General features: G+C 39.5%; 1 protein-coding gene across 1 annotated transcript in view; it reads right to left on the bottom strand.

The window, feature by feature from the left end:
• ZNHIT6 (zinc finger HIT-type containing 6) overlaps positions 1-7,390 on the bottom strand; it is a 56,643-nt gene extending 49,253 nt beyond the window's left edge. The window contains 6 exon segments of the mRNA XM_017851114.1: positions 1,393-1,496; positions 5,287-5,360; positions 5,363-5,371; positions 5,456-5,562; positions 5,649-5,714; positions 6,780-7,390. Of these exon segments, the coding sequence (XP_017706603.1) occupies positions 1,393-1,496; positions 5,287-5,360; positions 5,363-5,371; positions 5,456-5,562; positions 5,649-5,714; positions 6,780-7,276 (857 nt within the window). The 5' untranslated portion in view covers positions 7,277-7,390.
• Between the last annotated feature and the right edge of the window lie 6,470 nt (positions 7,391-13,860).

The raw sequence follows: 13,860 nt of genomic DNA, 5'->3' as shown, positions 1-13,860 counted from the left end.
TTTGAGAAGGCACTAATCAGTTACCATAAACTTCTAACCAGTTACCATAAACTTCAAATTATGTCAATTTCTAAATACGTCAGTTTCAAAACACACAAAAGAATCATCTCACATTTGATAAACACAAGACATTACTTCACTTTTTTTTTTTTTTTTTTTTTTTGAGACAGGGTCTCATTCTGTTGCCCAGACTGGAGTGCAGTGGTGCAATCTTGGCTCACTGCAACCTCTGCCTCCTGTGCTCAAGGGATGCTCCTACTTCAGCCTCCTGAGTCGCTGGGACCACAGGTGGGTGCCACCACACCTGGCTAATTTCTGTATTTTTACTAGAGATGAGGTTTCACGATGTTGCCTAGGCTGGTCTCAAACTCCTGGCCTCAAGGGATCCACCTGCTTCAGCATTACTTTTGGAAGAAAACCAGGAAAACGAAAACCATTTTACAAATATTTACGTCTTATATAAAATAAATGGGTAACGTCATCTTCTAATTATGTTAACAGCTTTGAAAAGGTAGAAGTTTTACTAGAATAATAATTCTGATGGCTTATGTCTTTTCAATTTTTGGAAGAGTACAACTGGAAAGGCACCGTAGAGTTGACCTGGGTCAACTCCCCATATCATACAACTGAGGCCCAGAGAAAGGAAGGTGATTTGTTCAAGGCCCCACAGTTACTAAGAGGCTGGAAAGGGAGGGACTCCCTCAAGTTTTTAAAAATTCTAAATCCAAAATCTTGACTTCTGAAAGGTATTATCTGATAATTTAGTTGGCTTAAAGTACTTTGGGATCCTGTTTTCCTTTGTACTCTTGGGGCCTTTTCAACCAACATTTTCAGACAGCAGCAAACTAATCTCTGTTATATTATCTGTACTCAAGAGTTCAAAGTCCCCTTCTCCATTGACAGCTTTTAAATGAAATCTTATTTGGAAGCCCAGTGGAGAAAGAAAAAAGCAGAGTTGCCTTTAAACAGTACAGAGGTCCTGCTTTTACTTGCTTTGTCCTGGAAGTCCCTGAAATACTTTATTGGTATCTTAGGTCTCAAAGAAAGTTTATTTCTAATCTATGAGAGTGTTCTAGGGCACTGCTACTCAAAATGTTTCTCAAACAATCAGCATCACTGAGGAGCTTGTTAGAAACGCACAATATCAAACTCCAACCCAGGCCTACTAAAAAATCACAAGCATACTTAACAAGACGCCTAGGTGACTGGTATGCACCCAGATATTTATTAGAGTTACGTGACATACAATTGCTACAGTTATCTTGTCATGGACCAATAACAAACAGTTTAGAGAATCACCTTTGGGGTAGCAATGCTCTATAGCAACCAAACCTTAAAGAATGATCCTGATCAAATCAGAACACCTGATATACTAAAAAGTTAGAAACTTACTTCTTATCAAAAAAGGTTGAATTCTCCTTCCTCTTGGTGAATCCACTGGGTAGAAGTTTCAAGTTAATACCTTGCCTTCGGGCACGATTTTTCATAAAGTACATCTAACAAACAAAACCAAACAGACAAATTAATTTTTAAATTCCTTAAATTTAAAGAGTAAAATAATGTTCAATAATAGTTAAGATTTACTGAGAACCTAAGTGTTACAACAGCTCTAAGCAGTAACTTCACGTAATCTTCACAACGACACTATGAGAATAGGTATTATCATCTCCATTTTAGCAATAAGAATTAGTGAGATCCCAAAATCATACACCTATCTCAGAAAGACAGAACTTGTACTCAAACCCAGGTCTGTCTAATTCCAGAGCTTGTGCTTTTAACCCATATATTCTATGAGCCAAAGAAGAATTTAATGGAGATTAAAACAAACAAAAACACAGGTCATTTGGCAATCACAGAGGCTACCTACACAATTCTTAATTTCTTTTACTGACGGTTTTACCAGCTAGCTGTGTATATATATCCCTGATTTTATTACTAGACAGCTCACTCAAGGGAAGAGCCATTGCACTGCCTAGTACAAGGCCTAGTTTAAAGTAACCACTGTTGTGAGAAGCACAAAATGGGATATGAGGACATTCTGGCTCTGACATGTGTTATTACATTGACCACTTGGGTTGATTAAGCTAAACTGGGCAATTCCAGAATTATGAAGGAAGTAATACCAGATTTTTATTAAGTCAAGGAAGAAGAAAGATCACTCAAAGAAAAGGCAAAATATAAATGCAAGTTTTTTGTTAAGTGAATAGGGATCTAGAATTTGCAATGTAAAGTCAGAATCAAGTCATAAGCCAAGGGAAAGGATGGGTCAGCTATCACTGGCTAAGTAGGAAACTGTTTTAATAAATTACATGTAATTTTATAATTTAGAGGACTTTGGTTTCAGTGATGGTAGTGATTATTATAAATAATTATAATAGCAGTGACCAACCCTCCTAATACACCTTCAGGATAAGGGTGAACCAGAAACAATCTCTACTTTTAGAGCAATCTAGGAAACTTGTATGGTTACACTGAAACAGAGGAAAAAAGAACAAAAACTCATTAGCAGTTAGGGCTATGGGCCATCTCTTGCTTAGATCTGCAATTATTTTGCCTTGAAAACAGCACTGAATAGCCATACTCTAGAAAAAAGGAAGTGGGAGGACTTAATCAGATAACAAGTTTCAGCAAAAAACCACAGTAATTGACAGAGCGTAGTACTGGTGCAGGATATACCACTAGGACAACAGAATGGAAAAGACAAGGCCACAAAATGACCCAAGCACATAGGGATGCTGATATATGACAAAGGTGGTCCTACACAGCAGTAGGGAAAGGATGAACTTTCCAATAAATGGTGCTGGGAAAAGTGGATTATCCATATGAAAAATTAAACGGGAACTCCTCTGTACATGATACCAAAAATCAATTCCAGTTAAAGACACAAGTGTAAAATACAACAGTATAAAGCTTTTAGGCAATAATTATGAGAGAATAACTTCCTAACTTCATGGTAGGGATGGAATTTCTTTATAAACATATAAACCTACTAACTGTAAAGGAAACAAATGATAAATTTGACTACATTAAAACTAAGAATATCCATTCACCACAAGACACTATAGAATGAAAAGACAAGACAGAGACTAGAAGAAGATATTTACAGCATACAACCAACTTGCATTAGCATCCAAGAAATACCAAGAATTCTCACAAACCAGTAAGAAAAATAAAGCTGACCAATGAAAAGATGAGCAAAAGACTTGAACAGGCACTGCATAAAAGAGGAAATCCAAATGGCCAATAAAGTATTTGAAAGGTGGTTCAATCTCATCAGGAATTAGAGAACTGTACATTTAAAACCACAATAAAATTACACAGCTAACAGATTGACAAAAATTTTTAAAGTCTTACCAAACTAAGGACTGGTGAGAATATGACAATAGGTACATTCATATACTATTGGTGAGAGCATAAACTAGTATAATCACTTTGGAAAATGTTTTGGTAACATCTAGGCAAATTGAAGATATGCATACCACACAACAAAGCAATTCTATTCCCAGGTATAAACCCTATGAAAACATGTTCACATGCATACTATAATTCATAGACAAAAGTAGTGGCATTTTTTCTAAACTGTTTTTTATTCTTACAGAAAATCCAAAACCCATAAAAAAAATGCATATACATATTGTGTTACAGTCCTAAGATAGAAAAAAATATTAAGAAATGAGAAAAGATCAGGGAAGGGCATAAGAAGGTGGCATGGAACTTCTGGGAAGCCAGTAATGTTCTAATTCTAGACTGAGGTGGTAGTTACATGAATATTCATTTTATAACTATTCATTAAACTGTGTACTTCCATTTTGTGATTTTTAGAAAATATACATGCTATATTTCACAATTAAAAAAATTGTAAAGTAATTTATCTTTAGGTAGAACTTTAATTATGCCTAATTAAGTTTGAGGAAAAATAAGAGTTGCTATATGAATAATTTTCTTTCAGATATGTGTGATGTAATTATGTCTGTACCAATAATACTAATAAAACAAGGTGTTTAAAAGGTATTAAAATTCTGCAACTCCAATACTAAAATCAACACAATTCCAGGATACGATTTAACCACACCATACATGAATTTCTACAACACCAGTTGCCAAAAAATTCCAAATATGTAAGCTTTAATTTTGCATAGTATTTAAGGAATTAAAAAAGGAATGTAAGAGTATGAAAATGGAGTATATTAGTCAATTAGGCAAGTCTTGTTAGCTCTTCCTTCAAAATCAGAATCTAATCCCTTCGCAATAATTCAAACAGTATAACCAAGCCACTATGATCTCACAAGGATCGTGGGAAGAGCTGCATAATTCGTCTCCCTACTTCCAGTCTTCCACTCTTGCCCCCCCCTAAAGTTCACACAGCAGCAAGAGTGGTTTTTCAAAAAGCAAATTTAAGTTCAAAACCCTTCCATGGTTTCCATTTGCACTTAGAATTAGAAACCCTCACCAGTTTCTTTTCTTTTTTCTTTTGAGACAGAGTCTCACTCTGTTGCCCAGGCTGGAGTGCAGGGGCGCAATCACGGCTCACTGCAGCCTTGACGTTCCTGGGCTCAGGTGATCCTCCCTCCTCAGCTTCCCAAGTTGATGGGACTACAGGGGCACACCACCACATCTGGCTAATTTTTGTATTTTTTCATGGAGACAGGTTTTCATCATGTTGCCCAGGCTGGTCTTGAACTCCTGAGCTCAAGCAATGGTCTGGCCTCAGCCTCCCAAAGTGTTTGGATTACAGGCATGAGCCAGTTACTCTAACTTCATTTTCAATTATGCTTCAGTTACCTTGCCAATCTTTTAATTCCTCAAACCAGACATCCTTGTTTCTGACTCAGGTCTTTCCTTTTACTTTTGTCCCTACCTGGAATAATCTTCCTCCAAATGTTTACATGACAGCTTCTTTCTCAGCATTCAGATCACTGCTTACATATCATCTCTTAGAGAAGCTTCTCCTGACCACTGTATCAAAACTAGTACCCTGACAATCTCTCCCCAACAGACCATTTTCATTCTCTCTTTAATCTCTTGAGCCTTCTTTATCTTCTATATGAACTTAACTCTATCTGAAATTACATTTGTTCCTCCACTCATCTCCTGTATCTCCCACTAAATACAACTCCACGAGGGGACAGACTTTGTTTGGGTCACAGCCATATCCTTAAGTAATCAGAACAGCTCTACATCATGGTAGCCACTTAATATATATTATTTGGTAAGTTAAAAAAAAAAAAAAAGAATCTAATTGATTTGAAGGACTTCTAACTGGAAAAAATTAGGAAAAATTCTTACATGTTTATTGCTTATTGGTCTTTTCAAAAAAGCATCTCTAGAAATATGGTCCGCTGTTCTTGCCACATCTTCCAAAATCGATAATCTAAAATTTCAAAACAGAAGAATTAACAACTGACATACACCAATGGCCAGAAAGCCTCAATGTGCTATGCATAAAGTGGCTTACCACTTAGGAGATTCATTTCAGTAAACTGTTGTATTGAAACGTATGCAGTTTTATCTCGAACTCCATTACATGTCAGTTCTGCTTTGTGTTTCTTTACACAGGGCAAACTGAAAAGACAAAGTGGAAGTACTTTTATACTTTAGGGTAAGAAAGGTACAGATACAGGTTAAAAGGTAGGAAGTTACATGTATACCTGCAGGAGTATCGCATACAACGTGGACATCTGTACTTTGCTTCTTCTGTACCACAAGTTTCACACCTGCGAAAGCCCACATGTAACATTACATTATCAAATATTAACTCTATTTATTTATAAACTTAAAATGTCCCAACTTATAAACTTAGTGACAAGTAACTCTGAAAAAAATTTGATAGTTATTGAACATCATTTGAAAATTCTTCTCTATGAAACCTTCCCAAAACAACTACATTTCCAATGTTGTTAGTGACATGTAACTCTGAAAATGTATTAAAATTTTAAAACCCATCTTGCTTTTGATTTGTTTTCTACTCTAATTAGGGAATGAGATTATTCACTGATATTTTAACTTGTGATTCCTGGAAATGTTTAGATATTTTTAAAGCACACACCAGAAAAAGAATATAAGGCCAAGTGAAATTTAGAGAGTAGTAGTAGCATCTTTTTTCCTGAACTCCACACCTAATCTAGAATGAACATCGAAATAATCTATAAATGCCATGTAACCCATAATCTGTCCTCAACTGCTCTTCTATGCTCTTGGGATACTGACAACCAAACTACAGTTACTTATATTTAGCCCACTGTGTTCTAGACGGTAATATTCCCAAGAATCTGACTACTTTATTTCCTTTGTCACATGATCCACACAATAAGGAAATTAAATCAAAAGCAATAAATATTCACAGCACCCATGCAGAAGTTTGATAATTGAGATCAACTGTAATTTTGCCTAATTTTAACTTAATCTACGTTGTCACTGTTGGTTTTATTAGACTTTCTCATCTCTATTCTCTCTCAAAGGAATACCAAGTAAAGAGCATATTAAGTCAAGCCAGATCCAGTTCCAAATGATCTTTTGGTCCCCAGAATTTTCACTTTCCTAACTTGCTCATTACCCACTGGACACTACCAACTTCATATATTTTCACTGAATTTGTTGTGTTGTCATCTACAACACCCTCCACTTCCCAACCCACCCCCACGAACGCCGTCTGACTCCAGAAACCCAAACTTGTGCTTATTTTTCATTATTCCACCTTCTCCTGATAGTGTGGTTTCCTTCACTCTAGACATGAGGATTCCACAGCTTTATTCCCCTAAATGGAATTCCCCATGCCCTACCTTGACATGGCCAGTTTCCGCTTGCAACCCACCGGGTGATTTATCGGAGGCTCTTCTTTCACCTTTGTATCATCCACGGTTTCTTTCTTCAGGAAATCCTTCTCTTCTTTTACACACTCTCCATGCATCACTTCCTCTTTTATGTATTGACCAACAAACTTCTCCTCCTGTTTCATCTCCGAGTTATCCTTCTCTTCCTTCACTTCTGACCAGTCCATTACCTCTTCCTTTACCTTCTCTTCCTTTACCTCTGGGTCACCCACCTTCGCTTCTTTTACCACTAAACTACTATCCGTCTCCTGCTTCACCTCCAATACGCCTGCCTTCTCATCCTTCACCTCAGGCCTATCCTCCACCTCCTGTTTTACCCACTGGCCAGCCAACCTGCCTTCTGTATCTGGCCAGTCCATAATTTCTTGCTTCACTACCGTTAGGTCCATCGGTATTTCCTCTGGCCTTTGTCCACTTCCTTTCTCTCCAGCCCCTATCTCCTTCATTCCTGTCAGCCCTTTCCCCTCCTCTCTGCCGCCGACCTCCTCCGCCCGTGCCAGGCTCTGGACTTAGCCGCACCCCCTCAGCTACGCTGTGGAGACCTCCCCCAGACTTCCCTTCATTTTTTATGTATTGACCAACAAACTTCTCCTCCTGTTTCATCTCCGAGTTATCCTTCTCTTCCTTCACTTCTGACCAGTCCATTACCTCTTCCTTTACCTTCTCTTCCTTTACCTCTGGGTCACCCACCTTCGCTTCTTTTACCACTAAACTACTATCCGTCTCCTGCTTCACCTCCAATACGCCTGCCTTCTCATCCTTCACCTCAGGCCTATCCTCCACCTCCTGTTTTACCCACTGGCCAGCCAACCTGCCTTCTGTATCTGGCCAGTCCATAATTTCTTGCTTCACTACCGTTAGGTCCATCGGTATTTCCTCTGGCCTTTGTCCACTTCCTTTCTCTCCAGCCCCTATCTCCTTCATTCCTGTCAGCCCTTTCCCCTCCTCTCTGCCGCCGACCTCCTCCGCCCGTGCCAGGCTCTGGACTTAGCCGCACCCCCTCAGCTACGCTGTGGAGACCTCCCCCAGACTTCCCTTCATTTTCAGCAGCAAACTCACGATACTTGGCCTCTGTTGCCACTCTATCCTTCAATGTGGCTGCTACACACGAATAGGAGGAACTACCGATCGGAATACCTACGGCGGCCCACGTGCGAAGCCAAGTAGCCAAGAGCCCGGAATAGTCAGCTTGACGCGACTGCTCGAATCGCCGTAAAGCAACGCTTTTGCTCCTCGACACTTCACGACTTATAGAACTCTTTACGGCTCTGCGGAGGCGCTGCCGGATGCTCTGGGCCAAGAAGCGTAACTGCGTGACTTGCCCAGGTGTATTTTCGTCTCCCGCTTGGTTTCTACTACACCCTTCCCCTAGGGAAGCCTCCTGGGCCACACCCTAGGTCACCCTCCACGCCCTACTCGGTGTAAAGAGTGGAGGAGACCGGCAGAGGGAGAGAAGCGAAACCCTTACACTCTGGAAATGGGAAAACCTAACCTAATCTGTGTTAACCATTAAATCCAATCTTGTATGAAAATGGAGGACACACCCGATGTTACATCTTTCCAAGCTTTAGTTTCTTAAAGGTATAAACTAGGGACCATGGTATTGATACAAATCTCCCAGTGTCATTGCGAAGATTATATGAGATAATGCATGGGAATCAACTAGCAGTGACGGATACAAACTCAATATATAACGGAATCCTAATGGGTTTCAAACCGCCTGGTTTCCTCCACCCCTTTCCCCTGGGGAAGCCTCCTGGGCCACACCCTAGGCCACCCTCCACGCCCTACTCGGTGTTAAGAGTGGAGGAGACCAGCAGAGGGAGAGAAGTGAAACCCTTACACTCTGGAAATGGGAAAACCCACCCTCATCTGTGTTAACCATTAAATCCGATCTTGTATGAAAATAGACACACCTGATGTTATGCCTTTCCAAGCTTTAGTTTCTTAAAGCTATAAACTGGGGACCATGGTATTATTAACACAAATCTCAGTGTCATTGCGACGATTATGAGATCATGCATGGGAATTAACTAGCAGTGACGGACACAAAATATATAACTGGGAATCCTGATGGGTTTCAAGTAGGAAAGAGGGCATTAATTTTTCTTTCCATTCTTTTTAAGTAACAGCCTGACGCAGGCATTCTGAAGGATTCTGCAGCATTTTGCAGGATTCTCTCAGAGGACATCATAAATATATTAGGTGAAAGTGCTTAATGCCCGGTATTGCTGAATAACATTGCATTGTATGAATGTGGCATGTTTTTTCATGCATGTACCAGTTGGTGGGCATTTGCCTTGTTTCCAGTTTGGGCTATTACGAATAATTCTGCTTCCACATGCGTATACAAGTATTTGTGTGGACATGTTTACATTTCCCGTAAGTAAATAACTAGGAGTGGAATTGCTAGGCCATATAAATTTATGTTAATTTTTAAAGTAATGCCCAAACTGTTTTCCAAAGTAGCTATACCATTTTACATTCCCACTGGCTGAGAGTTCCTGTTTCTCTACATCCCTGCCAATTCTTAGTATTATCAGTTATTTGATTATAGATGTGTAGTGATATGTCGTTGCGAATTTAACTTACATTTCTTTAATGTTATTTAATTACATTTCTTTAATGACTAATGATGTTGAACATCTTTTCATGTTAAACTGGCCACTTAGATATTTTCTTTAATGAAATGTTTATTCAAATCTTTTGCTCCTTTTTAATTGACATCTTTTATTATCAAATTATAGTAGTTATTCATATATTATGCATACAGGTTTGTGGTAGACAGGCACCAGTATGTTCCCCAGTGATCCCCTCACCCCCACAGTGTTCAGACCAATGTGTAGACTGCTCTTCCATCATCCCAGGATTGGTCTGTGTTACTGATAGCATACAGCAGAAGTAATACGTTACCTCTAAGATTAGGTTTGGAAAAAGGCTGTGGTTTCTGCCTTAGGCTCTTGCTCTTTTGTTCTCCTTCCTAGATCATTCACTCTGGGGGAAGCAAGCTGCCATGTTGTGAGTACCAAGAGGCCCATGTGGCAGTGGGCCAAAGTTACTGGCTCTTACAGGCTGAATTGTGTCCCCTCAAATTCGTGTGTTAAATCCGTAACAGCCAGTACCTCAGACTGTGAGTGTATTTGGAGATAGAACCTTTAAAGGTGATTTCATTAAAATGAGACCATTAGGGTGGGCCATAATCCAATCTGACTGATATCTTTATAAGAAGAGGAAATTTGGACACAAAAAGAGACAAGAGAGATGCCTGCAAAGAGAAAAGACTATACAGTGGTACAGTGAGGTGGCCACCTGCATGCCAGCAAAAGCGGCCTCAGAAAAAACAAGACTGGTGGTGACAACTTATTTTGGAGTTTTAGCGTCTGTGAGAAAGTAAATTTAAGTTACTCAGTCTGTGCTAGTTCATTGTAGTGGCCTTGGCAAACTAATGCACTGGTCAACGATCAGCAAGGAATTTCAGCCTGTCAACAGCATATGAGTGAATTTAGAGGAAGATTCTCTAGTCCTAGTCCAGTTTTACATGACTGCGGCTCTGGCCAACAGCTGCACCCAGATTCCGGACACTCAGAAATTGTGGGAAGGGATAAATGTTTCTTGTTTTAAACTACCAAATTTCTGGATAATTGATACAAAGCAATGCATAATTAATGCCAATTCCTTGTATGGTTTGCAAATACTTTTTCCCAGTTTTTGGCTTTTCCTTTTCTTAGTTGTCTTTAAAAGAGCAAAAAATTTGCACTTCAATTAAATCCAGTTTATCAAGTTTTATTTTTATTTTTTGTGACGGAGTCTCACTCTTGTCACGCAGGCTGGAGTGCAATGGCGTGATCTCTGCTCACTGCAACCTCCGCCTCCTGGGTTCAAATGATTCTCCTGCCTCAGCCTCTCAAGTAGCTGGGACTACAGGCAGGTGCCACCACACCTGACTAATTATTTTTGTATTTTTATTAAAGACGGAATTTCACCATGTTGGCCAGGCTGGTCTCAAACTCCTGACCTCAGGTGATTCACCCGCCCCGCAAAGTGCTGGGATTACAGGTGTGAGCCATTGCACCCGGTCTCTCAATTTTTAAATGAATGGTTTTTTTGTGTGTGTCACACTAATAACTTTTTGCCTAGCTCAAGGTTGCAAAGAGATATTTCTCCTATATTTTCTAGAAGTTTTATAGTTTTAGCTTTTACATTTAGGTCTGTGATCCATTTTGAGTTGGCTTTTGTATCTAGAGTCATCCCTCTGTTTCTGTGGGGGACTGGTTCCAGGACCACCACAGATCTGAGAATGCTCAAGTTCTACAATCTGCCATCTGCATCCATTGTTTCACATCTGGACATTTGATCCACAGTTGGTGGAACCCACATGTGGTAGAACTAAGGATATCATCCATAAGGTGGACAAGGTAATGGTTTAAGTTTTTTTTTTTGGCATATGGATATCTTATTGTCCAAGCACCATTTGTTGAAGCCTATTCTTTATCCTTGAATTGCCTTGATATTTTAAAAAATCAATTGACCACAAAGATAAAGATTTATTTTTGGACCTTATATTCTGTTTCATTGATCTATATGTCTATCCTTACACAAATACCACACTTTATTATGACTTTATAGTAAGTCCAACTTTCTTTTCTTTTGAAAATTGTGTTGGCTATTCTTGGTTGTTTGCATCTCTGTATATTTAGTGCCAGCTTGTCAATTTCTACAAAAGAACTTGGGATTTTCATCGGGACTGTGTGGAATATATAGATAAGTGAGGGGAGGATTGTCATCTTAACAACATTGTGTCTTATCCATGAAAACGGAATGCCATTCATTTATTTAGATTGTCTTTAACTTGATTTAACAATGCTTTGTAGTTTTCAGTGTACAAGTTTTTACATATCTTTTGCTAAATTTATTCCTAAGCATTTTATTCTTGATGTGATTTTTTTCTTTAAATTGAGACAGGGTCTCCCTCTGTCACCCAGGCTGGAGTGCAGTGGCACAATCATGGCTCACTGCAGCCTCGACCTCCTGGTTTCAAGCTATTCTCCTACGTCAACCTCCCAAGTAGCTGGGACCACGAGCGCATGCCACCATGCCCAGCTAAATTTATTTTTGGTATTTTTTTGTAGAGATGGGGTTTTGCCATGTTGCCCAGGGTGGTCTCAAACTCTTGGGCTCAAGGGATCCGCCCACCTCAGCTTCTCAGAGTGCTGGGATTACAGGCATGAGCCACCACACCTGGCCTTGATATGATTTTAAATGAGGATTACTCATTTAATTTCATTTTGGATTTTTCATTGCTAGGTTGCAGAAATACAATTGATTTTTGTATTTTGATTTCATATCCTGCAACCTTAATAAACTCAAATGTTTTATAATATCTCAACATAATTGGATTCAATTAACTTATATTTTGTTTAAGAGTTTTCATCTATGTCTATGAAGGATATTTATTTATCTGCAGTTCTTTCTTCTTGTAATGTTGTTAGGTTTTGTTATCAGAGTTTTCTGCATACCTTTTAACTTTTATGTTTCCCATCTCTTTATTGCTTCCAGATACTTTCTGGGAGAGTTCCCCAAGTAATTTCTACCTTACTATTTTGGTATTTGATGGTATGCAGTCTGCTAGTCAACCTATCCACTAAGTTCACTTCAATCACTATGTTTTTCATAACCATTGTCTCTAGCTTATTATTGCTTCATATTTCTAATATCCCTCTTTATCTCTCTGAAGGTATTCCTTTAATTCATTTTATTTATTTATTTATTTTTTAGAGATGGAGTCTCGCTCTGGTTGTCCAGTCTGGAGGGCAATGGTGCGATCTTGGCTCACTGCAACCTCTGCCTCCCAGGTTCAAGTGATTCTCCTGCATGCCCCTGCAGCTGGGATTACAGGTGCCCACCACCATAGCCAGCTAATTTTTGTAGTTTTAGTAGAGACAGGGTTTTCCCATATTAGCCAGGCTGGTCTTGAACTCCTGACCTCAGGTGATCCACCCGTCTTGGCCTCCCAAACTGCTGGGATTACAGGTGTGAGCCACCATGCCCTACTTTTGACTTATTTAAAAATCTTTAGTTTTTTGCCCATTAATTCTGTCCCTCCAGTGTGAATTATCCAGTTTAAAAATATCTTTCGGAATTACACTCCAGATTTTATAATATCTTCTCTGGAGATCTCCTATTCCTTTGAGAGTATTAGCAAGCATAGTTGTAATTCATATTTGTAAGGTAGGGTCAAAGCATAGGACTTGGATTGTAACTCTTCTGGTCATTCTTTTGAATGTGGAGGGTAAGCAGAAGAGTCGATGAGCATCATGGTAGAAAACCTCTGGTGTTACAATCCGGGCTCCACTAGCCCCAGTCTGCCCTCCTATGAAGAGCATACGCCTCTCAGGTTAACTTCTAGTACTCCCATTTTGCCATACCATTTCCAAGAGCTGCTGCCTTCTGCAGTAATCATCTAGACTTTTGGGTGGAAGGAAGAAGAGAACTGTTCTAAACCAACGTGTATGCACAGTTATCAGTTTTCCTGGTGTTCTTCTGCCTCCTTGGACACTTGTTAGGCTGACTTTGGTTTTTATAACCATCTTGAGTTGAGGTGGGCCATGATCCACCCAAGCTAATGTAGGGTAGAAAAGGGAACAATCAGAGATTCTATCCTTTCATTCCACCCTCTACCTCCATTAGTGTCCCTCTTTGTCCCTCCAGGCTTTCCTTTCTCCATCACAATGGACCCAACTCCCTTTCACCTCCTAAGGGTTTTCAGAGTTTCCTAGTTAGGCTCATTATTTATCACCCTCCCTCCCCCCCCCCCCCCCCCCCATATATGTGGCATCTTCAGGAATGGATTTGGAGACTCCAGGAGACAATAGCTTTGTTAGTTTGCTATCTTTTCAGGAACCGGAAGTTACCAGATTGAACTTTTTATTTAGCAATACTGTATGGTAAAGAATTTGTGAAATTATTTGAGGGGTGTCCCAAATATCCTTTATTCTGGGCTTCCCATAACACTACTCAAAATTTTCCAGGA

Source organism: Rhinopithecus bieti, unplaced genomic scaffold (assembly GCF_001698545.2).
Source record: "Rhinopithecus bieti isolate Rb0 unplaced genomic scaffold, ASM169854v2 scaffold_1467, whole genome shotgun sequence".
NCBI lineage: Eukaryota > Metazoa > Chordata > Mammalia > Primates > Cercopithecidae > Rhinopithecus > Rhinopithecus bieti.
This window is presented reverse-complemented; position numbering and strand designations above follow the sequence as displayed.